This window comes from Lutzomyia longipalpis, chromosome 1, assembly GCF_024334085.1.
Source record: "Lutzomyia longipalpis isolate SR_M1_2022 chromosome 1, ASM2433408v1".
In the NCBI taxonomy this organism is placed as follows: Eukaryota; Metazoa; Arthropoda; class Insecta; order Diptera; family Psychodidae; genus Lutzomyia; species Lutzomyia longipalpis.
The window spans coordinates 31812839-31836268 of NC_074707.1; the positions used below are offsets into that span (position 1 = coordinate 31812839).

Sequence of the window (23430 nt, forward strand, 5' to 3'; positions counted from 1 at the left end):
GTGTTTTCAGTAACACTTTTGAGGAGTGGTAATTTACCACCGCAAAAGTGGTGCGGCAAGATGTCAAATTTTTTCTCTCAAAAAAATGCCTTATAATTTTCACTAATATAGAAAATACATTATAAGAGATAATATAATACACCAAACAAAGGTCTATTTAATGAAAAACTGCTGAAAATCATGGAAAAATACGATTAAAATTATTTATTTTTTCATCACCCCATTAAAATTTTGTCCTCTATTTGCCGACACAAATAGGACATTCCATAGGAATTTCACATGTCACGTGTCGACATTAAAATATGAATATGTAAATTCATTTATTCTTTAAGAAAATTTAATGACATTTAATGAAAATAAAATCACAAGATTTCTGTCATGAAAACAAGATGGCGACTATTTCTTTCGAAATTTCTTTTTTTTTGCAATATCTCGCCCTCTATAAATAAAGACGATAGTAATCTCAAATTTTGGTAAATTGTAGGTAGAAATTAATAAAATCTTTCCCAAAATTTTGGCTAATCTCCAAGGCGCCATTTTGAATTATGTCATTTCGCAATATCTCGTTTTCCACTATAGATAGAAGAGTAAAATTTATATATTTTGTAGATCTCATTAAAATCTTTCAAAAAAAAATGGCAAGTCTCCAAGCCGCCATTTTGAATTAGTTCATTTCGCGATATATCGCCTTTAACTAGAGACAGAAGAAGAAATTTGAATATATTATATTAAATCTTATTAAAATATTTTGAATAAGTGTGAAGGCAAAAGGCGGCCATTTTGTATTGACTATTTCTTTTTCAGAAATTATTTTAGAAAGTCTTTCACTATAGGCTTTGGAACGAGAAAGTTTTTTTCACCCATTTTTTTTATTAGTTTTTTTTTTAAGTGCTCCCTAAAATAACTTTTTTTGATAAATTTTGTAAGAAAAAAAAATCTTCAAACATTTAAATTTTTTTAATTGGTAAAGCCATTCTTGAGTTGTATCCGAAAAAACTCTTTTTACTTTAGATTTTTGGGGTAAAAACCACCATTTTGGAAAAAAAAATATGGTGGCCATTTTTAAAATACGTCAGAAGAATTACCTTTTGTCTCCTGAAAACAAATCTACCATGGGATTTCCGGTATCTCAAACATAAGAAAAGATATTCAAAAAAAAAAGTTTTGCGCTTTCTTTTGAACACCCAGATATCCAAATTCACTCTTCTGTCTATAGCGGAAGGCGAGTTATCGCGAAAAAAAATAATTCAAAATGGCGGCTCGGAAATTAGCTATACTTTTTTTCTAAATATTTTATTGGTTCTGAACAGACGGCAGTGACTTTTGGTTGAAGTCTTCGCGAGGAAACTTTTTTGGCACTTGGAGGTGACCTTTTTGCGCAGACATAACCTCAAAGCAACTTTTTTTGTGCAAAAAAGTGAAAAATGTGGGAAAAACTGCAGGGGATCAGCAGAGTGTTGAAAAGGAGGATCCTAAGAACCCTTAAAAACTTCCAGATACTTATGGTACTTTCCTGGCACACATCATACCGTTCCGGAAAGAAAAAAGTGTACAAACTTCAAGTTGCTGTGCGAATTTTCGGCTGGAAAGTGACTTTAGGGGCTTACGGGAAGCCCCCGGGGGCATTGCAATACACTTTATCCCACATTTTTCACTTTTTATTTGCATAAAAAAAAGTTGCTTTGAGGTTATGTTTGGCGGGGAAAAAATTTACCTCACCCAAAAATTCAGTTGAGTGAGGCAACTTTTCGGGCGGGGAAAAACCTCCACCTGACATAACCTCAATTTAACACGCGATAAAAATTCGGAATTGAGCAAATTTTCGCCTAAGAAATGCATTAAGAGCATAAGGGAAGCCCCCTGGGGGCGCTGCAATGCAGTTTTTCCCACATTTTTTCACTCTCTTTTGTACAAAAAAAAAGTCACCTGCAAGTTTCAAAATTAGTTTCCTCGAAAAAGTCACTTTCTCGCGAAGACGTCAACCAAAAGTCACCGCCGTCTGTTCAGAGCCATTATGAAATGAGATAATTCAAAATGGCGGCTTGGAAATCAGCCATACTTTTTGAAAGATTTTATTATAATCTACATTATATCTAAATTTCACTCTTTTAACTATAGCGATAAGCGAGATATCGCGAAAAGAAATAATTCAAAATGGCGGCTGGAAGGGCATAATAAAAAACAAGAAATAATTGTAATAATAAATAAATAATTTAATAAAAGATTTTATTAAAATCTATTAAATGTCAGATTATCTATTAACTTTTATCTATAGTAGAGGCCGTAATATTGTAGTGAATAACTCAAAATGGCGGAAAAATAGTCGCCATCTTGTTTTTTTTATGCCTACAAATCGTTTGGCATCTTTTCTCTCCTGGTACCCTGTTCTCTAATTTTGTTCTGGTAAAATATAATTTTTTAATAAACGAATTTGTTTATTTCCACTTCACCGTACGACATTTCCTATGGAATACGGAAGGATGTCATATGGAAGGGTGGAAGAAATTATTTTCGGGACAAACGTGCAAAAGTTTGACAGCCGCACACCACTTTTGAAGGGGCAAAAATAGCACTTTTGCGGTGGCAAATTTGCACCTCCAAATTTTGTTCTATGAGTGTAGAGCAAAGGATGTATAACGAGTTTCCTGCCAATCCCAATTTTATGTATACTCTGCTAGCACGGAATTGTGTATTTTCCCAACAGATTATACAATTAAAGACATACAAGACATACTACATTATGTATATATCGTGTACCATCCACACAACTGTGAGACGAGGACGAGAAATTCTGTATATGAGTTGTGCAAATGACGTGAAAATCGAGAAAACCAACATCACACCGTCACAATATCTCCAAACTGAGAGAGTAAATCATGAGAACCAGCCAAGTGTGTGCTCTCTGCTTAAATATTTCACCAATCTAGTCAATGTACTATAAACTTTCATTGTTATTCGACACACTATATCTTACACCTTTTGCAATTTAGATAAAGCTATATTTAAATGGGACAACGTTCCAAAATACTCCTATCTCTCAATTTCTCGATTGAAAGCTCTTTGTTTTATGTAGGTTTATATCGAAAAGGCAACTTTGCAGTATTCTTTAAATTTTTTAGACAAAAAAATTAAAGTAGAAAATCAAAGAAGTATTAATTCAAGTTGAAAGAGTTTGTTGTATTTATTCAAAAATAACTCATTAAAAATATCAGATATTTTTATTGAAAAAACTATGATAAAAAATTATATTTATATATCTACCTTAACTTTTATTAACATGAAAATATGAATATTGTTTATGATTTATTGTTTTCATTTTCATTCTATTCATCATAAATTTCCTTTTAATTTTTACACGCTGTTCTTTGAATTACAGGGTGTAACTTCTGGACATATACATTATTATTTTAATCTAAATCAAAAATTATAAAAATTAAAAAAAAAATTAAACGTTTTTCAATTAATCCTTCTTTTCAAACTTTTTTCATTACTTTAAAAGTAACTTTCATACAAATTTCAGTTACATATCACCTTTAATCAATCACCATTGCACCCTGTATAATGTGGGAATTTAACTGTGAGTAGGGATTGGCTGTGAAATGGGTAAAATGTATAAATCAATTGTGTATTAGCGTGAAGTGTTTTTCATCATTGATAAAACCAATTTATGTTTAGTTAAGTTGGAAAAACAACATGTTTTTTTAATCACAAAAAAACTATCTTTGATACAATCTGTAATGCTGCTTGAAGTGGAGGTGTGTTTTTAGTGAGTATAAAAGTAGTGCTTTCCTAACTACGTCTCAGTAGGAGATATAGAGTGAATTTGTGAGCTTTAAAATGTTCTAAAATAGAATATTAGTGATCAGATGAAAGTGATGTGAAAATTTTTAACCCTGGAAAAGTGGCTGAGACTGAAAAGTAGAAAAGTGGTGAAAAAAAAAGAATGAAAAAAAGTTTGGATTTGATGGATATTGCAATTATTTTTTATTCAACACTCCCAACTGAGAGGAATTACGATGGAAATCTCTAAAACAACAGAGGCAATTTTTTACGTGAGCCGAGTTTTCGGCCTCAGTCCATACCAAATAATTCGCAATGCCAAAGGGCATATAATTGACTACACAGAGAAAAGGATATGGTACATATATACCATACTTGTTATTGTTGCATTAGGTAAAAATTTTCTCTTATATGTAACGACAAAATTTCCTGTGATGTGTGATGTGAAAAAAGTGGTTCTGCTCGTACATGAGACGCCACACAATTGACATCATTTTCCCTCCGACAGATATTTTAACATTCTACGGAATTCATTATGACATGACTTCGAAGCGACCCGTTCGGTAAGTTTCCACCCTCTCATCCCTTCCTCTTTGTTCCTTTCATCACCTTGTATGTCGTCGCTCCTCTATTATCATCCTACATCGTCTTATGGCATGGCATAATAAAGTGCTCGATGGAGCTCTCCCCATTAACGTGTGTCAGAGAGAATCTTAATATTCGGAAATGACTTCATTTCCCGAGACTTTCTCAAGACACTATACCCTGTGAGATAACATTTATTGTCTTCCATCCTCGTCATGCCTCATTCGTAACTATGTGGGTGAAATCATGAAAAAAAAATACATCATTAACAGTATGAAAACGTCGACTTCGAGGGTAGTCACGGTACTGGATATTTCTATTATTGTGGGAGCCTCAACATCCGGGGTGCTGTGTGGACTCTTTGGTTTGAGTAGGACACGGAAATTCAACCATATTCTTCGCACTGTAAGTAGTATATGATGACCCAAGCCCAATAATTCCTAGAATTCTTTGTCTTTCATTTATTATTTCATTCAATTAATTGCGAAATACTTCGAAGGAGAAATGATAAACTATACGAAAATTCATTTAATGAAGCTGTCTATTAATTTACCAAGTTAGATTTTTTTTTTACAAAAGGAATTGCTATATAGATACGTTTTAGGGGTGTGAACAAATTCCAAAAGGGGAAGGAAAATGTTGTGTTTTTAGTAACTTCGGCTATTTTTGTTGATGAAATTATAGATTTTTAATAATTAAAAAATATGAAAATATATATTTAAATATTTATATTCTGCCCGAGGAAAGGCTCTAACGCTATTGGCTTGAACCCTCTTTAGAGTTAATTCCTCAAGCGTTGCACATATTCAATAGAGATTTAAAAGATATTTTAATTTACTTTTTCTGCAAATAATTTTGTCATGAACAGACAGACGAATACCTCTCGAGCTACAGTGAATTTGTAAGGAAAAAGCGTCGAGGAATTATTTTCCTTGTAGCTACACTTGTAACACTAACAGTTGCAGTTGTTGTGGACATAATTGTATGGATGCGAGCAGCTGATAAATTAGCTACAAAAACAATTGATACACGTAAGTTTTTCCAAAGAATTTCCCCCTTTAATTTATTTTCTCTCAACGAAAATAATTACTTACGGGAAAAACATTCACTATCAATATCTTTCGTATCTGTGAGTCAGATTTAACACTAATTGAAGATTTACTGTGTGATGTATACAGGAAGAAATGTATGGCACTACATGACGATTTACCTTCTCTACTATGTTCTGGTGGTGTTTCATGTGGTTTTCACACAGTCGGCCCTCGGAATCGCAGATAGATTCCGCTTCTTGAACAAGGTGCTCCTAAATGTATTCCCCGAGAGCACATTACATCTCTTTCAACCCATTCGAGTCATTAAACTCCCCGTGGTACAGAATGTGAGCCAGGCCGTGGATGATCTAGGCAATAAAACAAAGAATGCGACCACAGCACCAATTACCACCCTCACTGGCGGTAAGTATGCAAGGGGGAGAAACTTTAGGGATAGAAAGGGAATCACCCGAAATATCCTAGGGGAGTTTTGAGTTTGAAAACGGTGGGACTCAATTGAGCTTTGTGCTGTAGGAATTATGCTTATGCACGTTGAACCTGTGGGAAACTGGGGAATTTATTGCAGAATTTACATTGGTTTGGGGCTCATTTAACTTTTTGCACAGACTGATTTAATTTCGCATGAAGAGGTGCTGCGGTATTTGCAGATTATGGGCTACAGGAGAGGTTTTAATATCCCATCGTTTTTTGGCATAAATTCCACACTTAACGTCTTGTGTATAAGCATATTTAAATTTTATATACATATAACACGAGTACAATACTTACGTAGGTACAAGAATTATGAGTAGTATTTGTTAAGCATATATACACAGAGAATTGATTTATTATTTGGGAGTAATTTTTCATTTTAAAGGAGAGAGGTAAATGTTGCGCTGTTAAAAGCAGCATTTTTTATTAATGATTTTCCCTCATTAAGAGTATGAAGATTGGAAAATTTTTAAGTGGGTAATGTTTTCTTTATAATAGAGTTTTTCTGTTACAATATAATATTTTTTATGTAGAATTTAAAATAACCTACCATACATGATTAAACATGGAAGACTTAAAACCTCTTGTGTGCAATTTGTGTGTATAAAAGTGCGAACTGTTTTTTCCTTGTTTAGAGAATATTTATGACAGTGATAAATCAGAGCTCGCTTCCTGGATAAAAACAACACCAGGGAGTTGAGTTTTTCTTTTGTGGAATTTACCACCAAGGGATTCAGTCTTGAAATTGTTCTTCCCCTTCGTGGCGTGTGGTTATACTTATCAAGGTTATCAAGCAATGAATTTGTTAGTGAAAGTTCTATCTTTTCATTTCATTGTTCTTCATTCTTTGTAATATTATTATGTATGTTTATTTAATTGTAGTTTCAACAAAAGTGCCCCCAATTAAATTGGCGGAAATTCTCGAGCGTCTCATTGATATCCATTCATCTCTCGGCCAGGCGGTGCATTTAATGTCAACGGTGTATGGAGCTGCAATTATCGTGGGACTAATCTCATGTCTTCTTCACGTTGTGGCGACAGCTTATTTCCTGCTACTGGAAATTCTAGATGACGGAAGTAGTGGTCTCTTTTGCACGGCTCAGTTGCTATGGCTCGTTGTACATAATGCTCGTTTACTGATGGTGGTAGAACCATGTCATACCATCCTTTCTGAGGCGATGAGAACAACAAAAATCGTGTGTGACATCCAGAGATATTGCAAAGATCCATCCATAAAAGAAAAAGTTTGTACCATCCATTTTTCTTCTCACACCCCACCCATTGGAATGTACATATAAAAGTCTATACCATACCTATATATTATATATACAAACATAAAGGTTCCATAGGAGAGAAAGGAGAAAATTCATTAAAGTTTTCCCTCCATTGTAGCTTGAAATATTCTGGAGTCAGCTCGTTGTGCAGAAATCATATTTCACTTTTAGCGCATTTGGAATGTGCAAAATTGATCGGGAAATTATCACATCGGTGAGTTCATAAAACTTCACATCAAAATTCCATCATTTATTAAAGTTTTTCCAATAAATTTAAAATATGTTACCTCTCTTTATATTGCCTCTACATCCCATCAAAGTTTTTTGGCACAATAGCAACATACCTTGTGATTTTGATTCAATTTCAACGTTCAGACACTTCAGCACCACCACCCATAGAGGACAAATAGCTATAATGTATGACTAAAAGTATTTTCGATAATTAAATTTTCAATGATAATGAAATCAATAAATGTATTGTGTTGCCATTAACATATACATATAAATACTTGATTGACATATAACCCTTTTAAAATAATACAATTATGTATGACTAAATTTAACTAGCATTATTATATCATTTTCAAAAAATTGAATACATTGTGTAATTATATCAATAAATTGAAAATGAAACATTAAAACATGACGTGGGATTTATGCTGTGTTTTTTTTTAGGAATTATTCATTGCAGTGGTCTATGTATGTTGAAAAGACATGATAACTAACATGTTTGGATGGGAAGAAGGAAATTTTATTGCTACTTAACACGACAATAGGTTGAAGAGAAAATTAAATATGGAAAAAATGTGTGATAAGAAATTGATACAACATATGCAAAATATTTGTCTTTTGCATTACGAAAGGTTAAACAAAGAAAATCCCTGATTAGAAGGAAAAATTTGGAATCTATACGAAAAATTAAAATTTTAATCTCAATTCAATGTCTATTGAGACTATCTATATATTTCAATTTCCTTTCTTATAAAACTGTTCAAGGTTTGATTGGAAAGTCAATTTCCTCCAATTAATTGCAAATATTTCCTTAAGAAATATCTACAATGCATACATAAATTGAGGATAAAATTTTGGGAAAAACTACGATTTTCCCCGGGAATATTTAGAGAACCTGTGCATACTTGTACAATGTTAAATTGAACAGTAATTGAGTTGTGATATATACTAACTAGAGAGAAACAGGAGGAAAAGTTTGCAGGGCTTGTTATTTTGTAGGATCAAGCAGAAACGCCAGAAACTCACTTTGATTCTCAAATAAACATGAGGTTGAATATATAGCAAGTATTTGGATGGAATTTCCAATTAGTGGGTGAAATGGATCCACCTCTTCTGCCGGTTAACCCTTTTTGCTGGTAACACTTCACTTCTCTTGGTCACTTGCGATTTTTCTCGTGTGGTTTGTGAAAACACACTGGTGGCTTTTTTTCTCTGTGTCAGCATCGTGTGTCCTAGGGGGGGTGTGGAGGACGAAGGAGCATAGAAGTGCTAACACCAAGGTAGAATCAATAAATTTGTTTATAACTGGCGTCATGCCATTACATTGTTTTCTATAGTTGGTACTCTCCATGGCACCAAAATGTTGCAACTTTTTATTCGCCCAGCACCGGGCATTCCCATCCCTAGAGTCATGCTGGGCTACAATTTTTGCACATACACTATATTTGGGGATCAAGTGGATGAATAGTGGGATACATTATGTTTGGGATGTGTGACTAATGTTGAGTTTTTCATTACACTTGCACCCCTAGTTCATTTTCAACCCTTCGATAGATTGCTTCCATCCCCCACATTTCGTGACTCGTGGTGCAACGACACCGACTGTGAAATTCAATTTTGGGTGCTTCACAAAATTAAGTTTCAATTTTCCCGGATGTGGTTTTGAGGTGGTTTCATTTATCATTCCAAATACCACAAACTACATGGATAAGTTTTCTATCGCCTTAGTTTTGCAATAACATTTTCAATTATAGAAAAGAGAAACTAAAATGCTTTTTTTTTTATTTATTGCTTCTCATAGAACCCTTTTCGGTTTTATGTACAAACAACTATATACAATAGCTCATATGGCTACATACATATATGCAACGATATATTTATTATTTAAAAGTTCCATTTGGTGGGGACAATCAGAGGTTAAGGGTGAAAGTGAGTCCAGAAATGGTGGGAAAATGTGAGAAATACTTTTGAGATGTGAGTGCATGAATGGACAGGTAAATGATCAGAAAGAGTTCAGATGAGATATTATGTTATTACCCTGCTCCTGCTCTCCAACTCCGTTGGATACTTTTTTTTATGTGGGAGAACCAAAGAAGTGCGCATGACCTCTCATCATAGGGGAAAGCTTTACAGAGACTTCTCAAACACCTATAAAATATAATTCCTCAAATTATAGCCCTTATTTGATTTTTATTTTTATTTTAAATTAGGGTAAAATCTTAATTTTCTTTTTGAGTAATTGATTGCAAATTTTAATAATATGTTCCCCATTTACGACCTCAATTTCTTTTGTTATTTCAAAAGCTTAAAACAGATGCTATATATAATATTTTCTAGAGAGCTTTTCCTTTGTTACCAATTCGCCTCTGCGTGAAAAGCTATTTTCTTCCCCTCTTGAACAGTCAAACTGAATATGTATCGGTGGTGGAAGCAAGAGAAATTGCAATCAGTCGCAGTTGAACCTTCAGTTGGGTTACATCATCACTGAGAGTACCAATAGGAGGGACCACTGTCTCCTCTAGAGTACCCCCTTTTCTCACAGTGTATTTATATAACACTCTCTTGTGCAATCTGAGCCGTTTAAGTGAATAATTTTCAACTTTTCTTATGTTTTCCATGAAAGTGGACCTTCTAGTTGGCACCAGTATTGTGTAAAAGTAGTGTAGAATCAAGTTTAAAGAAATCTCCCTATTGCGACACTTACAGTATTGAGTGCAGTGTCCAGAATTGGTGGAACATCAAATTGAGGTCAAATTGGACGAATCAACCAACCGGCTTCTCGTCAAACTTTATGTAATATTTTCACCTTGAACAGTTTTTTTTCAACTTTCTTGACTTTCTTAATAGCATACCCTTCAGTTATGAAATTTTCAGCATATAGATAGACTGTTCGTTATATATGTATGTATAGGTATCTTCGGCAAAGTATAATGTATCCTACAATATTTAAAATTGAAAAAAGATATGTATACTTATTTGATACTTTTCAATGTGAAAATTTCTTTCCACTCAAATCGTGCGAAATGCGACTCTTTTCGACTTTTCTTTTCGTATATTTGTTTATTTTTCCGGCATCCTAAAGTACTTTCTGGGAATACAAAACTCTCACTGGTGTGTTGTTCTGTTTAAACATTTTCTTGTTAAATGGGTTGGGGGAAAACTCCTTTTTCTCCTCTGTCGCTTCCACACAGATATTTCTTCTTTATCTTGAGACTTTATCCCTTTTTCCTTATATTCTCATCCTGTTTTTTTTTGCCTCACTTTCATCACTCTGTGTGTTGGCAATTTAATCTGACTCTTCGTCATACTAATACTTGTCTATTCAGACGGCAAGTTCTTCGTCGCCGTCATTCCTTGTCCCACCCCATCGTTCACTTCCCGGCAAATATAGCAATTTTGCTGCCGGCTCATTTCTTTCCCATTCCTTTTTAGCATCGAGAACTTGTGCGCTTATGTATTCAATTCTGTGAAATCCTGATATGGGATTCTCAATGTAAGAACCCCACGGTACGAGAGAATGCTTGTGTGCTGTGAGATAGGAGTCAGGAGGAGTTGGAAAGTGGGGGTTTTGTTGTTCAACATCTGTCCGCATACACTCTAGAGCTAGACTACGGCATTTCCCATTAGACAGGAAGAGAGCCTGAGCGAGCGAAAAGTGCTTATCAAATGACTAACGATATGAGGAGAGGTTGTGTACAGGAAGTGTGCAAAAAAAAACGGAGGAGAACTCCCCCGGTAAATAGCTTTCCGTCGGAAGGGGGGTGGTATGAAGGGGTGACTCATGATGAGAGGGTACATCAAGCACGAGGCTAAAAGATGCGAAAATTTTCTATTCATTTTTCTCTCTTCAAACCACTTCTTCTTTTTTTTTTCCTCCTTCGTCTAACTACTCATCCTCCCATTCAATATACCGGGATAATGTGTTTATAGTACATAAAATAAATGTACCAAGTATTATGTATATAAGAAGCAAGCTATCATCATAATCTTACTCATCTCCTTCTTCCTTTGGCTTCAGCACGTTTCTCGGAAAATTGCTGTAAATTTGTTTTTTTATCCTATCTTGAGCATATCCTTAGCTTAGACCGCTAAGACCTAGACACATACAAAATACTTTAATGTGATTCTTTAGATAAATTTCAAAAAATCTCAGCCGCTATGCAAAACAGTCTTTACATTCTTCTACATAATACATACCTACATAAAACGTAAATAGAGAAGAAAAATAATTATCTTCTTTTGTATAGTATATAACTTTAAAAAAATCTTGATATTCAATTTTTTTTAATTTTGTACCTATGCGCTTTATTAGATTAAAATATAAATAAGCTGTCAAAGATTTTCCCAACTAACTATCGTGTCGTAGTGCTATACACATGCATTTATTTATTAAAATGAATTTCATGGAAACATTATAAATATCAAATCGATATTGTCCCACAACACTCATTCACGCTTTTGTATTATTAGAATGTATTATTCTCAGAAGAATAAATGAAAATATGAACAGATTTGTATTTATGAAATTATGCTTCAGATATGTATGAATTCCAAGCAGATATTAGCAATTTCCGTTGTTATCTTTAATGCATAAACTTTTTTAGGAAACTATCTGTGTCGTTAAGTTGTTCAAATTTATTCCATAATGCATTCAAGCTTCAATTCAAAGATCATTTAGTTCTATTATCGTGAGAATAAAATGCTTGTATTTTTTCAAAAGATTTGAAATATTTTAAAATTATATTTATAAAATGTTGTAGTCTTTGTGGGATTCTAGAAGCAAACTTTTAAATAAACAACCCAATTATAGGACAATATCACCAAGAAAATCCGATTAGTGAGACAAAGTTTCGCGAGAGCAGCAGCTTATTGTTGTAATAGACAAAAACGTTTTTGGGTGAAATAACAAAGCTCGCACCTTATACATTAGATATGTTGTGGAGGCACGAATGAATGCAAATGAAATTCCATGTGTCTCTCTTTTGTCCTCATTTATTACTCCCTGATGCTGGGACTGCCGAAAGGAATAAAAGCTTGAATAATTTCTCTGCTGTGCACAAAAGACGAGTGTATCTTAATTAAATATTCATGTGACGCGTCAGATTGTGGTTTAAATTTTCCGGCTCTCTACTTACAATAAAATCACTGGCGACAAACTCTTACAAGACTGACTTGTTACGTTGTTACCATCTCCACTTAGCCCACCCCCCTCACATGCGGACAAATTTTCATCTTATATATCGCATATTCGATAACTTGAATACGATATAATGTGTATATATATTTGGTTATGCAGAAATTTCGCGAACCCCATTTATGAAATTTCAAAATTACATTTGCGTAGCGATATGGTTTATGCATAGAGATTTCTATGAAGGTTGGCAGACGACAGCGTATACACAGTAAATGTAGAGAAGGCAAATGAGGAGAGGGCTTTATATAAACTTTGTGGTCGTATAATCCCAATTATTGTAAGGGAGGTTTGGTTATTTTACAACATTTCACGGTCCAAGGCGAATTAATTTAAATTCCTGGTTTAAACATTTTATTTATTAAATTTTTAATATTTACTTTAAAATAATATACATACATCATACAACTATGTAGTTGTACGACGTATGTACATTTAATTTATTGACAAATCCTCTTCATAACAAATTCGCCAAATTGAAGCTTTGATTTTGTTCTGTTATGACATATAAAATGATTTTTGGATTGCATCCGTAACGAATTTATTGGGGGTCTATCTACATATACATGTTACAGTGGGACCTCAGTACAACGACCACTCGGATGTACTCTTCACACTCATTATTTTCAATGCGCGAGAGTAGTTCAACCAAGCGGTCGTTGTACTGGGGTCCCACTGTATATACAAAAGAGTATAAACATAATTAGTGTATTCATAATTTAGATTCCCACAAAAAAACCAGAAATTAAAGCAATTTTTATTCTGTGTTGGAATAGTAGATCTGAACTATTTTAACTGTTCTTACAAGAAATTGAAACTTTTACCTCACGGGGAGAGAAATAATGAAAATTCTTCAATTTATTTTACTACAACTACATAGAAAGTCTTTCCATTTTCTTATTACATTCTCTTACTGCTTCATTTTTTCTGTACTGCATGCATATAATGGGAGGGGTTCTTGATGTTCTATCTTCAAGCATCATTAGCGTATCTCGATGCAATTTTCCACCAATTTCCCTTGTTGCCACCAACCTATCTATATACTAGATGTGTTTGTTAATTTGCAGCAGAGCTTTTTCGCAACACAAGCGCCCCATATTCTGGGTCTAATTTTTGATTGAGGGTGAAATTATGTAGTTCCATTCATTTGCTGTTCCGGGCCGCGTTTCATGTTTAGGGGAGTTATTTGAAAATTTGAAATTCCGTACATGTACAAAGTATGTACTACATACTTGCATTTCACATTTAATAATGTCCGCTTTAGTCGTTTCATCTATAAATTTTGTGTATATATGCATTTTGAGCTCTCCTTTTGTTCATCTAGTCGTATACTGTGCTCATATCATCTGGACGAGTGTGGGTCTTGTACATGGAATATCCCTGTTTGCCTAGAGATTACTTAGAGGACAACGGTGCGAGTTCACACTGAAATTTCATTACCCTCAGGATTATACGTACGGCTTGCACCTTCTCCCAACCAACGCCTTATTGTTCAAATGAATATGTAATTCTATGTAGATATGTATAGAATGTGAACTTTTGGTTATCAAAAGCCCCAACACATGTGACTTCTAGTTTTCAACAATCGCATTTGAACTGGAAAGGTAAAGTCGAAGAGCTTCCCCGTATATTTCAAAGTTAAAAACAACTTTCTCGCATGAATCGTTTTTCACTTTCACCCACCACCACATTTCAATTTTTTACCTATACCACCCTTCCGCCCTTTTACATCTTGTCGTGAAGTATGTACGAAATATATTCTCAACTTTCTGCTCAATATACAAGTGCTTGAAGCGATACTTTTCTCACCTGAAAGCTCCCACTTCCGTTACTCGAAAATGCCCAATTTTCACATTGAAATTTTCATCATTCAAAACATTTAACACAAGAGCTCTCAGTGATGTTCTGAGAGGAACGGCATACCCGCAACTCTTTTACGCCTTAAAATTACTTCAAACATATGTATATACTTTTCATTTCAATAGCAGAGAGCTTCGAAACCATAGAGCGAGAATGTATTATATTGAAATATTAATCATTTAATGAGGTATACCTGCTTTTCAGATTGTCATTAATTAGAAATCCTCTCTGTGCAATTAAACATGTTAACGTGTTAAATTCTGTTTAATTGTTCCCTCGTGTTTATGGCTATGTTAAAAACACCTTGCTGAAATGTAATTAAATAACACCTGAAATTTAGAAAGCTGGGCTATTACTCACAAGGACAAAAATTAAAGTTTTTACTGAAATTTCTCTATTAAATTTATTCCAAAATTTAATGTTTATTTAAAGCTTACTCTATACTATAATTTCAAATTATGGGTGTGGCAAGATTTGCTTTATTGAAGGGTTAAAAAAACTGATTTTCCTGATTCTTTAGGTATGTGGTTATATGCATTTATATGTGGACCAAGTGATATATTGCAATAAATTTAATCCCGATTGTTTAAATATTTAAAATTGCTATACTTTCCTCGGACATAAATCTGCATTTTTTCCAACATAAATTTCTCACAAGGTCCCTCTAAATAAAGAAACTTTTACACTCAAACCGCAACGGTTAGAGCAAATTGAAATCAGATTTATGTACATATTTAAGTTGGAGACTACGTAAAATATAGTATAGGTATAATATAAATTTCAAAATACTCAGGAAAGGGATGTATAAGGTAGAGTACCAAAGGGATGAACTGCATATTGGATTTACTACTTGTGCTTAAGCATTTATGTAAAGTGATCGATAGCAGACACAAAGACGCTTTTTGTCCTCATTTTTTTGAGCGAGAAAAGAGTCCTCTTCCAGCATTGGATGAGGTGGTTTTTTTGCCTCCACATCAGGAACGCGCCTTGAATAAGTCAACCCTCTAATGTGTATAGAATATGAGTCTACCCACGTCTAGAATGTCATCTTAATATTAAATTCCCTGCTACGGCATTTTAATATTATGTACATATCATACATTCATATTTAAGGATATTTGCAAAGGATATGGAAATGGGAGAGAAGGGAGGTTTTATAAATTGGCGGTCTTTGAGATATTCTAATAAATATTACGAGTCGTGCTTTAGATACTTAATATAACAAATTTCTTGTATTAAAAAATAAATTATCATTTGTATGATTTTCATTTTTTTTTCTCCTTTTCTTTATAAACTGCCAAAAAGGCGGAAGGCGCGTGTTCATGTATTCAAGTAATGCTACGGTATACAGGTGGAGTAAAATTGAGATGAATTGTATGAATTTGAATATTCTAGTCGTATCTTCAGTATGTTGCACGCATTTAGAGAAATGAAATCTCAAATAATGATTATACCAAACCGGAGGGGGGCCGTAGAGTATAGGCGCCCTGGGGAATCGAGTGGCGTCGTCCCGGCAATAAATTCAATTTGATTCTCTCTCACCAATTTCCTATCTCGTGCTGACTCACTCCTTGTTCTGCAAATACTCCCCCGTCTCAAATTGGTAGAATATCATCTCGAAAAGTGGTGAGTGTATACCTCTGAATCGAATTTTTATAACAGGTGCGTGGAGGATTCTTGATGAATGAAAATTGAATGACAGGAAAAATTGAATCCTCTACAGTGTCACAATATATGTATGTACGTACATATATATAGGGTTGAAAATGGATTGGCTTTGTGCTTGATCCCCGCACATCCCTCTTTGCTGGGGCTAAACAAAGAGTATTGCATTATTCCATGTGCCAGTCACCTTTTCACTGGGCGCCCAAGAGTACACAACACACACACTTGTGCTCGCTTCAATTGAAGCATATACCTACCTACCTACCCTTTCAAAAGCCTCGATGTCACGAGGTCGTGTGAAGGCAGTTTTCCATGTCATTCGACTGGGAAAAATCACGAGAACACGAGAAAGTGTTGTACAATTTATCTTTTCATGCAGTGCTACAATCCTTTTCATTTCATATGAGCACACGGAGGAAAATTTTGCAAAAAAGGCAGAAAGGGCATGGAGATGAATGAAAGTTATTTTCTTCTCCATGGGAAAACACACCAAATGTGGCACTTCATGTGTGTGTATGGCGGGAAAGTTTATCGAGAGGTAAGGGTGGAATAATGCATTTTTAATTGTTTTTATTACTATGCAGAAAAATACACGTGGCATCCAATCGTTAACACATCTAAAAGTTCCACAGGGAAAATTTTCATTTTAAACTTTATCCACATTCTCCACATTGGAATTTAAAAAAAAAGAGTTTTTTTTTATAGTGGTACCACGCAGTGTTATGTTCTTCATTTATTTAGTAGACCCTTAAAAATTATATTGAAAGAATTGTAATGTCTTTTTAGTAATTTATATCTCTTGCTTCTACAGTAGACAATTTAATTCTTTACTTAAGAGATTTTGTTAGTTGGAAACCAAGACCAGTTTTAAACTTTCCCCCAGTCACCCAAAAGGGGTTGTTTGTTCTGAAAACCATCGAATTTCCAAACAACACTACTAACTTTAGATAGATGATGAATTTTCTTAAATACAGCACACATGACTTTTTGAGTCATAATATTAAAAGCATCTTATGAAAGGATTATTCTAAGACGAAACTCATGGGAAAGCATATTTTAAATTGGTTTTACCGCATACTCTTCTTCAAATTTCATGCATAGTATACTAATTTCACTTTATTTTAAAGCTTGAGTTTTATGTTACTTTTGAATAATTTCGCAGCAGTACAAACATATACGATACATACTCTTATTTTAAAATTAACGGGGAATGATTATGATATTATTATATCTTTGTTATATATCTTATAAACATTATGGTATGTGGGGTGACTGAAATCTCTGAAACATTAAGAATTTTCAAAGGGAACCCTTTCAGACCTTAACCCTGTGTGTTAGGGACTCAATGTGTAATAATTTAATGTAAATTAATGAAATAAGCACCCCTTTGAAATAGTTATTGTTACCGCCTCGTCTTTGCATTGTTTTCCATCTAAAATATTATATAATACCTCTATATTGTATGTATGCATATATTTCGAAGAAATTTGCCACAATTGGATTCTAACCCAGACTTTATGGTAGGACTGGTAGGACCATTTAGAGGACTTTATGAAAACAATTCCAATTTCTGGGGAAATGCGAAATGAAATTGTCGCTTCTGCATATGCAGTAATTGTGGTTTATGAAGTTATGAATATTTAAAGGGGCATCATGGAAAAATGTTTATTTTGCATTTGACGTTTTTTTTTTTCGTTTTTAGGTGGGATGGGTCAGACGCATAACAAAAAAAACTGTGTGCGATATGTAAAAATGTTTTATAAAATTTTCATCCGGGCTGTCAAATTCAGTAATAACACTATGTGCATGTTTTATGAAAAATATGCTAAATGTGCAATGATTTTTGGTCAAATATTGCTATATAGTAGATTTATGTGGGTATATTTAAAAAAATAAATCGCATTCAATTTGCGGCGACATGAACTTTATATTGCACAAAGAGTTCAATATCCGGAAATTGATTTTTTTGTCCACTGAAGCTTTTCTCTGCCTGATGCGCTTCAATTGTTCTTGGGTGAGTTTTCTATCGCGGTAAAAATGTTCCCCGTATATTGAACTAATTGTCCCACCATCCGAACAGTATCGTTCGTTTTAATTAACGTCAGCAAAATTCGCGTAATCTTATCGTTAACTGGGAGAAAATTAACATTGTCTCAGCTCGAAATTGCTAATTGCTCCCCACTTTAGAGGGGCTCTGTGTTATAATTCTTAATTAAAATTCCGAACGTGTATGTGGAGATTGTCAGCTTTTCATTACATTTTATTCACTAAATGTATCTAAGACTTATATGTATGTATGAAAAGTATATAATGCAGTGCAGGATATAGAATACAAAAAGCCAAAACGGAATCATCCTTTTTTTTCAAATCCAAAAGATACACACCATAATAGTACATATAAAAGCAATATTATGAGATTTTCTTCTACCCCTTAATATTGTGGTGAGGAGTAGCAAAATTTTATCCTCTCATCCAAACCCCCCCCCCAGTGTTAGGATATACATACATAACATCTATCTACTTATCGTGCAGGAAGTCAGAGAATCTAAAGAAGGAGGGCAAGAACGGAGAGAACCATGAACTATGTCTAGACTGTGGTAATGTTCATACGGATACAAATCGCAAAAGCGTTGTTATAAAAACTTATTCTTTATGCTTAAGCCCTAACACTGATTTTCTCATCATCTACCTCCCAAATACCCTATTCCATGTAGAAATGTTTTTTTTTTTTGCTTTTCCATTTACCGCCCAAATTGGACCAAATCCATGTAGGATACATACATACCTACTTATACCTTCGGATCCTTGAAATAAGGTGGCATAAGTGATGTGCGTTTATTCATTGATTTTGATTAAGTGTTACGTGTGTGTATATTATGTACTTATTATGTAGTTCAATATCCCAAAATAGTTATATAATGGGATTTTCGAGGATATTTCATTGTTTTGACCTTGTTTGAAAGTCAAAAATAAGACATTTTAAGAGCTTTTGACTTTTTTCGCAAAGCTTCAAAAATTTATACAAAACGCTTTAAGAAAACATATACAAAATATTGTATAAATATTGTTCATTCAATTGTGTCACCTTGTGAATAAAAGCGAAAAGAGGAAAGCTTAGATGCGGATGCGCTAGTGAAGCGAATTTGTGTGAATTAAAATTAATATTTCATCCTTCTAAGCTCTTTCTCGCCTCAACTTTGATGCTTATTTATAAATTCAAATTATATATTTTCGAAATGATTATATTGCGTATAAATATATGATTGAGGAAATATTGTGAGAAATGAAATGAATAACTTATGAGTTCGTTTACACTTGAATACGCTTCCCCGTATCTCCAAAGTCATAAAATCTCTAGAACGTTAATTTACCGCTCAAATATCTCCTGTGTACCCACAATCCCCTGAAAAGCTAATACGCTGTACTTCATTTTGGGGTGCCACGCGCAATTTTTGGAGTAACTCCAGATGCTGAGGCGGAGGAATAAATTGTATAAATTATCCAATTATAATATCAAAACAATGTACGATTCACTTTTGCTCAATCTCCCCCCTTAGAGCCTTTAGAGTCGTTGGTGGCATATCCCAAATGATAAATTGCCGGGGTGGCACACGAGTGTTGGATGGAATAATGTCGTAATTTGGTATGGGTTACGGATAGATTCACACCAAATCATCACCTTTTCTCTTTGTGCCCCATGCACAACATCCACATACCACATGGCAAATAATCGCCCGAAAGGGCAAGGGGGCTTGACATTTAAATTTATTTGCGCTAAAACGCTTATCCGTCGAAGCGGAAAAGCTTTAAAGCTCCATTAGCTCGAAAGGGCCAGTTGTTTGTGCGAAATATTAACTCACTCGCAAAAGGGTAACATGGGCAGCCACTAAGCAAACACACTGTCTGCGGAGTCCATTGTAGCCGTATAGTTGAAATTATTAAATTTATAGCACTCCATATCAAACAATGTGACCGAGCAGTGTGCAATATTTCATTGGATTGCATAGGGATGATTCGTCGACAATGGAATATGAATTTTATTATATATTTTTGTGAATGGTTTGCGGTCCAAATGGAAATTTCTTAAATACCGTTGAACTCTAAAGGGGTTTATCATTTCCACACTCGTGATTTTTTTTTTTATTTTTGCGCAATATTTTTAGAGAATTAAAAGAGATCAAGCTTATCGAAAAAGCTTCCATACGAGACTAAATTTTGTATACACACTGATCCTATTTTAGATAGAGGAATTTAAAGATATGAGATTTATTGTGTTAAAATTTAAATTTCCGAACTGATAATCTCTATATAGGACAAATTCCAATTGAACCCACACAATTTTCCTATTAATTCGAGATAAAATCTCTCTTTCACAAAATCCTTCTTTCTTTCCTAGCCATAGCAACGAAAGAATGGTGACAGAGCTTTTGTTCTATATACATACACTCCAGTTTGATATTCAAAGAGAAAATACATATCCATAAAAAATAAAAAGGGAGCTTTTTCCAATATAGACGGAATTAAATTCCCACCTCCCCTACAATGGAAGCTTTTATCAGATGAAAATAAATTCCCAATTATCTTGTCTATCGTTTCAGATATTAATTTCAGCTCCATTTCCAATTGAATGGCTCTAATGGAGGGAAAATTGAACAGCACTTTTTCATTTATGCTACTCCTGCACCTTTTACTCTGTCTCGTATGCGGCGTGGCGTCGACCTATGGGAATGGAAATAGCACAGCACCACTTATATGTGAGTTAATTGCGTGTATTGTGTGGAATTAATTGTTGAGAGTGTTATCCTGGCAAAAGGAGAACATAATTTATGTACACACTTACCACTTTCCAGCACAAACATCGACGGAATCCGTGTCGACAACTGTTCAGCAGCATCACACAACATCCCACTACGACACCCACCCGCCGGCTGTGATAGGTGTCGGGGGACTTCCTGGGTCCTCCCTAACAAGCATGTCGCCAGTTACAACATCAGTGGATGGACAGGGTTTTTCTGTTGTATCCGCTGGTACACCTTCAACGGCATCATCAGCTACCACGAATCAGGACTTCGGAGAGGTTCAACTTCCTGAGCAGCCAACGCTACCGGATGATCACCAGCAAATGGGTACGAGCACACCTAATCAGCAGGAAGCGGCTGGCATTGCGAAAGCTCTAGACTGGCTCAAGGAGAAGCGTGAGCATGACTATGGTTGGGGTAATGACACGCACATGGTCATTTTGGCCAAAGAAATTTCCGGTGGACGAGATCCAACAGATTCGGATAATCACATTCAAGTGATAGCTGAATTGGAGGATCTTCTTTCGGTGAAACAGATGGAGATTGAAATTCTCACCATGTTGAATCATCACAGTCCTCTCCCGGTTTCCGTTAATTCCGATAAACTCGCTAGATATGTCCTAGCCCTTGGTTCTCTGTGCAAGGACCCCAAGAGATTCCACACTCATGATCTCGTAGCCAATCTCATGCGACATGAACCAGCGCAGGATCAGGAATTTGCATTGGTGACTCTGGCAGCGTGCAGTTCAGCAGCACATGTGAGGAAGAGGCAAATTCGAAGACTCCTCGATATTGCAAGTGGTGGAACTGACCAAAGTGTTGGTAAGAAAAATATCCTCGACCTTTGAACTTTTTTTTTAAATCCCCTAAATGTGTTTGTTTACCCTCTAATATAAAAATCCATATGAGAGCTATTTGTAATTAAGGACACAGAGGTGCTGAAATTTTATCCTTGCATTTTCAGACACTGTGGCCATGGTGCTCTTGGCCCTGCGTTGCATTGTCACAGACCATCGTCACCGACACTTGCAGCACTTTGTACGGCGACCTGCTCGAGGTTTGGCAAGTCTTCAAGGACCACGTGGTAGTTTTGGCTCTCTCAGGAGTACAGCTCTGGCAATGCAGGCACTTCAGGATCTCGAACCTGATCCAGCTGGAAAGTGGAGCCGATCTGCGGCATCCAAATGGATTCTGGATCAACAGAGATCTGACGGTGGTTGGACCGAAGAACCCCTTCAGGATGGTCAGGATCCAAATGTGGGAATTGGTTTGACTGCTGACATTATCCTGGCACTGGGATGGAAGGGCTTGGGAGCCGTTAGGATACTCCAGTGTGACCATGTAGTTAGGGAAATGAATGGAAATGGTGAAAATGGAGAAAATGGCGAATCCAAGCTCTCGAACCTTGTTGGACTGGAACGAGCATCTATGGAGGAGTCCGAGGGTGAGCACAATCATTTATCATACTGTGGCGTTCAACATATAACATATTTTTAACTAATGTGTCTCTTCCAAAAAGCCAAAAATGTGTCTTACACGTACACACTGTGGGTGGGAACAAATGTGACAGAGACCATTTCCTTATCCCTCGTCTCGCCTAAGAATACCAGCTTCTTCCGGGCTATGACCCAAGCAGCAGAAATGGATTCACGATTTGCTTTTGAGGCTCGTGAGTGGCCAAATGGGCACTATGTGCACACCCTAGCTGGCATGAAGGAGGAACCAAGAGGGTGAGCTTTTTCCCATAATAATGATTTGTAATTCATTGGCTCATTTTATATGCAAAGTTCATGTTTTTGTAGTTCAGAATATATTAAATTACAATTCATTATGTTTTTTCACATTTTTTTTTACATCAGACATCAGGATAATTATAATTTTCCAATTCAATGATGCATTACTGAATGAATGAAAATATGGTCAAATTAATAGATTACTGAATAATATGAATTTTCCACAGATACAATTATTGGCTTCTGTATCGTCTTCCCGAACTTCCTGACCCAACCAATCCACCTGGGAATCAACTCATTGCTCCAGTCGGTGTCGATGAGGTAATATAAATTTTATGACTTGTGTATGGTAGTCAAGAAGTCATCATTTTTCAATAATAACATCTTCTCTTTTATATCTTCTCCCTTTTGCAGTTGATCGTCGAGGAGGGCGAACATTACCTCTATTGGTATAAAAAATTATAAATTTATTCCACCCAAAAGGAGTCGGTTTTATTGAATTAGTTACAAAAACACACACAACACTCACTTTCTTAATTTCGCTCCTCGTAAGTTTTCCTTTAATTTTTAAAAATAAATTCTCAAAGTTTGTTCTTTAATTTTTTTTTGTCGTTGACCCACCAGAAAGAATGCGAAAAAATATGTAAAACATAAAATAAATCACAAAGATTAACATGCAACTAAATTTATAATCTATTTTAATTATTATAACCACAGGAAAAAAGTATATTCGTACAAAAAAAAATAAATTGGAAAAAGAGTATTTTTGTAATTACATTTTCCGGTTTT

At 34.9% G+C, this 23430-nt stretch overlaps 5 protein-coding genes across 11 annotated transcripts in view; 2 read left to right on the forward strand and 3 right to left on the reverse strand.

Annotated features, from left to right (window-relative positions):
* Positions 1–23430, reverse strand: part of LOC129786110 (replication factor C subunit 4) — a 635780-nt gene that overhangs the window by 438679 nt on the left and 173671 nt on the right. The gene's annotated exons all lie outside the window — the stretch shown is intronic.
* LOC129785980 (extended synaptotagmin-2) overlaps positions 1–23430 on the reverse strand; it is a 633447-nt gene that overhangs the window by 438679 nt on the left and 171338 nt on the right. The gene's annotated exons all lie outside the window — the stretch shown is intronic.
* The window catches only part of LOC129785995 (protein kinase C-like), a 501513-nt gene that overhangs the window by 438679 nt on the left and 39404 nt on the right, over positions 1–23430 (reverse strand). The window lies entirely within an intron of this gene.
* LOC129786088 (gustatory receptor for sugar taste 43a) lies at positions 2640–7803 on the forward strand. Of its 5 annotated transcripts, XM_055820899.1 has the most exons (10): positions 2640–3069; positions 3521–3766; positions 3852–4173; positions 4289–4343; positions 4638–4770; positions 5234–5396; positions 5544–5819; positions 6771–7132; positions 7281–7376; positions 7483–7803. In XM_055820899.1, the coding sequence occupies exons 3-10, from the start codon at positions 4017–4019 to the stop codon at positions 7570–7572; spliced, it is 1332 nt and encodes a 443-aa protein (XP_055676874.1). In that variant the 5' UTR covers positions 2640–3069; positions 3521–3766; positions 3852–4016; the 3' UTR covers positions 7573–7803. The 5 variants fall into 5 exon arrangements, with proteins under 5 accessions (XP_055676874.1, XP_055676872.1, XP_055676873.1 ...); XM_055820897.1 differs by having other exon boundaries at positions 2640–3073; positions 3521–4173; XM_055820898.1 differs by having other exon boundaries at positions 2640–2932; positions 3521–4173.
* On the forward strand, positions 9790–23390 carry LOC129786023 (uncharacterized protein CG3556). The gene is made up of 7 exons (XM_055820780.1): positions 9790–10186; positions 20708–20863; positions 20960–21730; positions 21873–22352; positions 22428–22638; positions 22869–22962; positions 23056–23390. The coding sequence occupies exons 2-7, from the start codon at positions 20737–20739 to the stop codon at positions 23104–23106; spliced, it is 1734 nt and encodes a 577-aa protein (XP_055676755.1). The 5' UTR covers positions 9790–10186; positions 20708–20736; the 3' UTR covers positions 23107–23390.